This window comes from Tupaia chinensis, unplaced genomic scaffold (genome assembly GCF_000334495.1).
Source record: "Tupaia chinensis unplaced genomic scaffold, TupChi_1.0 Scaffold000214_1, whole genome shotgun sequence".
Lineage (NCBI taxonomy): Eukaryota > Metazoa > Chordata > Mammalia > Scandentia > Tupaiidae > Tupaia > Tupaia belangeri.
Genome location: NW_006159689.1, coordinates 1,320,727 through 1,325,353, shown reverse-complemented (window position 1 = coordinate 1,325,353; position 4,627 = coordinate 1,320,727). Strand labels below are relative to the sequence as shown.

The following is a 4,627-nucleotide window of genomic DNA, read 5'->3' as shown; positions in this document are numbered from 1 at the left end:
AGAAGGAGAGAGACAGAGAGGTAAAGAGAGAACTCACCCTCTAGGGGGTATGGCCCCGCAATCCCTTCTCTCTGGATTTTGGGTGCACACACACATGCCTGGGGTGGTTTTTAAGCCACTGGGTCTGGGACTCAAATCATGGTTAGCCAGATGGGAGTGCACTGCCTTAACCACCATGCCACCTGCTGGCCTCTGTGGCTGTGATTGAAACAGGTTCTGTCTCTGTCTCTCTCTCTCGAGCTGCCTCTGGCGCCCTTCCTCTAGGAAGCAGCTCTGCAGCTGTACCAGGCCTTGGCCAGGTCCTCCTGGTCACGTAGGCCCTGCCTTGTATCCAGCTGCTCCAAGTCCGCACCAGGGGAGGCTGGAGAAACACCTGCATGGACGATGCAAAGGCAGGACCAGCAGGTGGAGTGGGGGTGATGGCGCTGGATCCCACATGTACAACTACACGCTTCGAGTCCCAGACTCAGTGGCTTGATACACGCGCCAGGCACGTCTGTGCACGCATGTGCCAGAGTCTGGAGAGAAGGGAGAAGGGACTGCGGTGTGGCCGTCCCCCAGGGGTGACTTCCTCCTTTCACTCTCACTGTCTGTCCCTCTCTCCAGCAAGCACACATGCCCAAAGGCAGAGCCTCTAAAACACCTGGAGCGCTCCACAGGTCCCTGGCCCCGCCCCGCTCGCTCTGTCCGGTCCTGCATCACTCGCACGGTCAGCTCGTGCTCACGACCCTGGCTTCTCCTTGTCATTCTGTAGTTTCTTTGGAACTGGTTTGTTCTTGAGTAAGAGGGAGACAGAGAAGGAGGGGACAGAGAGATTCTTAAGCATTTTGCTAAATGGCAATGTGCATTCGAGAGTCAGAGGGGAAGTGAGAGTCACCCCCATGGGGGACGGCCACGCCTCCGTCCCTTTCCCTCCCCCATTCTCCTCTCGGGATTTCGGGTTGCTGGGTCTCGGACTTGAACCGGCCAGCCAGCCCGTAGCATTCAGTTGCCTTAACTACCACGTCACCAGCTGGCTTAAGACAGTTCTTTTCTTTTTTTAGAGGTTTCAGTCTTAGGGTGTGTGTGCTCACTGGAGAGAAACAGTGAGAGGGAAAGTGAGAAGTCATCTCCAGGGTGGATGGCCATGCCGCAGACCCTGTTCCTCCATTCTCCTCCCAGAATCTTAGGCACACACACAAGTGAGTTTCAAGTCACTGGGTCTGGGACTTGAACCATGGTCAGCCATGTGGGAGTCCAGCGATGTAACCACCAAGCCATCTGCTGGCCCCCAGACAGGTATGTTTGACTAGGTTTTGCAAACTGCAATCCTCTGCCCCCAGCCTATTGGTGCATTGGGACTGGGTGCTGGCTATAGCATCTGGCCTGTTCAGATTGGTGGGGAGCTGGGTCCAGGCCTCTCTGCAGCGCCTGCCTGTCCACCACAGTGGGCATAACTCTTGGTCCAGGCCTCTCTGCAGTGCCCGCCTCAGCCGGCAGTGCCCGCCTCGGATGGCAGTGTCCACCTGTCCACCACAGTGGACATAACTCTGACCTATTGTTTTTCTCCAGCTAATTTGGTTTTTGTTTTCCCTAGACTGTCCTGAACTCATCGGACACTTGGCTTATTAACTTTCCCCTTTCTCCTCATAAACTCTTCCCCTGCGAGGGCACATGTACTTACAAAAGCCAGAAAGAGGGAGAAGAGAAAGGGGCACGGGCCTGCGTCGTCCTTTCTCCTCCATCTCTCCCTCTTGTGGGGAGCCCAGCCACACGTGCACACTGTCTGGTGTGCTCTTAAGCCACTGGGCCTGGGACCTGCACTGCACAGCTGGCCCTGTGGGATCTAGCTGCCTTAACAGCCACGCCACAGGCTGGGCCCTTTATATAGTATTTAAGGCTTTAAATTATGGTGTATGTATATATAGTTTTTTCTTTTTTTGAAGAGGTTTTTGCTATAGGGCACGTGCGCTCGCCAGACAGAGAGAGAAAGTGAGAAATCACCCCCCAGGGGGGGTGGTCACGCCGCAATCCCTTCTCCTCCATTCTCCTCTCGGGATCTTGGGCACGCACGCACACGCGCCCAGCGTGCGTTTAAGCCGCCGGACCTGGGACTCGAATGGTGGTCGACTACATGGGAGTCCAGTGACATAGCCATTATGCTAACTGCTGGTCCTGTATGTATATTTTTAAGAAATTTCTATTTCTTCCAGGAGTGAGAGAGGGAGAGCATTTCCTCCAGGGCCCGGAGCTGTGCCCCGGCCGGCCTGGACCACGGGCTCACCATGCTCGGCTCACTCAGGGAGCTGAGTGCCAGCGAGGAGCCGCCCACAGGGGTCAGCCTTGCCAAGGGTCGCGCTTCACTGAGGTGCCACCGCTGGGCCATGTGTAAGGCCTGATACCTTTTCTGTGGGACACCCACAGACCGACGTGCCGCAGTGACCCGGCCGGCCCGTGCGGAACACTCTGGAGTCTCTCTTCTCTGAGCCACGAGTCACTTGACCATTCCTGTCTTGCTGCTTAGCCGTGTGCGTGGGCCCACAGGAGGCCTTCGACGGTACTGACCTGGCTTTTGTTTTTTTTTTAGAAAACTGTAAAACTTTATTGAGAGAATGTCAGCAGTCACATTTCTGGAATAAGGACAACAGCTTGGCTCCATTCTGGCTTGGCTTCATGTAAACTGATGGCCGTCCTGAACCTGCGTCTGGCATTTTAATGGGTTTCACCCAGGCTTGACAGCCCTCCTCCTTGACCTCGGAACCACCTCCGGGCTCGTGCACTGTGTGTGGCAGTCAGTCCTTCAGCACCCATGTGGACCCTCCAGCTGCGATGTGCCTCCCCCCCTTCAGTCTCCAGAGCCTCACCGGCCTCTGCTGGGGCTCCTCACTGAGCTGCTGCACCCTGCGAAGTCTCCCCCATCTCCTTTAGCCCGACCACCCCCTCTCCCTGTAGACTTGGACCCTGACCTTCCCTGCCCAGGTGGATTTCACATCTCTCGGTGGCAGCAGAGAGAACTTGTCACCCCTTGGTGTGCTTGGCAGGAGAGCGAAGGCCCTCTCCCTCCTCCACCTGTTTTCCTGGGCAGCAGGTGGCAGAGGTCCCGCCTGGAGCCCCGCAGACACTCCACTCCACCAGGCTGGGAAGTCCTGTACGACCAACCCCCGAGGCCAGGAGGGGCCTGCCAGGAACCTGCCTTAGGGCAGGGAGCAGCGCCACCTGGAGGACACAGTCCATGCAGATAAACACCCGATGGTACTAACTGGCCCCAGGGACCCTCATGGCGTGACCGGGTGGCCGCGGAGCACCCCGCCAGGCACGCCTATGACTTAACAGGTGCCCTGGCATGTACAGGCACTGGGCACAGCAGGGCTCGTACACCCTCGCCTCACTCTGCAGGGACAGACCGCGGCCCTCCCACTCGCCACGAGCCCCAGGCTGTGGCCAGCCTTCCTGCTAACAGCACTGCGGGGAGGAGCTGACGCAGGTGCCATCCCGTGTCTCGTCTGGTCACCCCAGGGCACAGACTCGCGGGTGACGGGCGTGAGCCTTCCAACTGTGGCTGTACAGTGGCTGCACAGCTCACGCAGCCTGGCACTCCGCGTTCCTCTGGTAGCCCGGGCACCGGCACAGCGGCACTTTGCAAGGAGAGCCCACGGAGCTGGGGCTGGCCAGGCTGCGGAGGGGCCTGCATGGCTAATGAGCCCACGGCCCTCCCGACGCCCAGAGCACAAGAGCGGACACTGTGCTGCCAGTGCTGCGGGGGGGGGCAAGCCCCGCTGTGCGGGGGGGGGCTGGGGCTCTGCGGGGGGGGGCAGGCCCTGCTGTGCGGGGAGGGGCTGGGCGTGCGACAGGGGCTTACGTGTATCTTGCCCTTGACGAAGGTGGTGACGTCCTCCTCGCTGTCGAAGACCGAAAGTGTCTGCAGCAAGTTGTTCTCCAGCCACTCCCAGTGCTCCGTGATCTCTCTGCGGGAAGAGCCTGGAGGGGCGGGCGACGTAAGAGCGGTCAGAACGGCCAGGCCTCGGGCACGAACTCAGGCGTTCAGGCAGGAAACCTGGGCCCAGGGGGTGGCTGCCAGTCACGTCTGGACACCCACACAGTCGGCCGCAGTTTGAATCCTGGACCCAGCAGCTGAAAATTCACGCCGGGGGCATGTGCATGTGCGCCCAAAATCCCAAGAGGAGAATGCACGAGAAGGGGCTGCGGCCTGGCCATCCCCTCAGGGTGATTTCTCGCTTTCTGCCTGTCTCTGTCTCTCTGGCAAGTGCATGTGCCCTATAGCAAAAATCTCTCTTTTTTTTTTTTTTTTTTTAAAAAAAGGGAAACCATTCTCTGAGATCCAAGGGGCTAGACATTCGGCTGCTTCCTTAAGCTTCGTGGACGTGTCTGATCAGGAGTGGCACGTGGGCCTGGAGCAAGCCAGACCAAGCAGGAGCAAGCCTGGAGTAAGCAGAGCTGCGGTCCAGGGGGAGGTCGGCCTCCCGACCCAACGCTGAGCGACAGCCCATGCACCCCTCTGCGAGGCGGGGGGCTAGTGCAGTCTTCCATGTACACGTGCTAACCAGACTCAGCCAGGCTCTACGAGGGCTCGAGTGCTTTCCAGAGAGTTCGAGTGCTGATGCTGCAGACCCGGTGGCGAGGAAGAGCG

At 58.8% G+C, this 4,627-nt stretch overlaps 1 protein-coding gene across 7 annotated transcripts in view; it reads right to left on the bottom strand.

The window, feature by feature from the left end:
• TBC1D9B (TBC1 domain family member 9B) overlaps positions 1-4,627 on the bottom strand; it is a gene marked incomplete at its 5' end in the record, with an annotated part of 30,704 nt that overhangs the window by 21,971 nt on the left and 4,106 nt on the right. For all 7 annotated transcript variants that reach the window (XM_014587467.1, XM_014587468.1, XM_014587470.1 and 4 more), the window contains 1 exon segment: positions 3,839-3,957. In XM_014587467.1, coding sequence (XP_014442953.1) covers positions 3,839-3,957 — 119 coding nt within the window.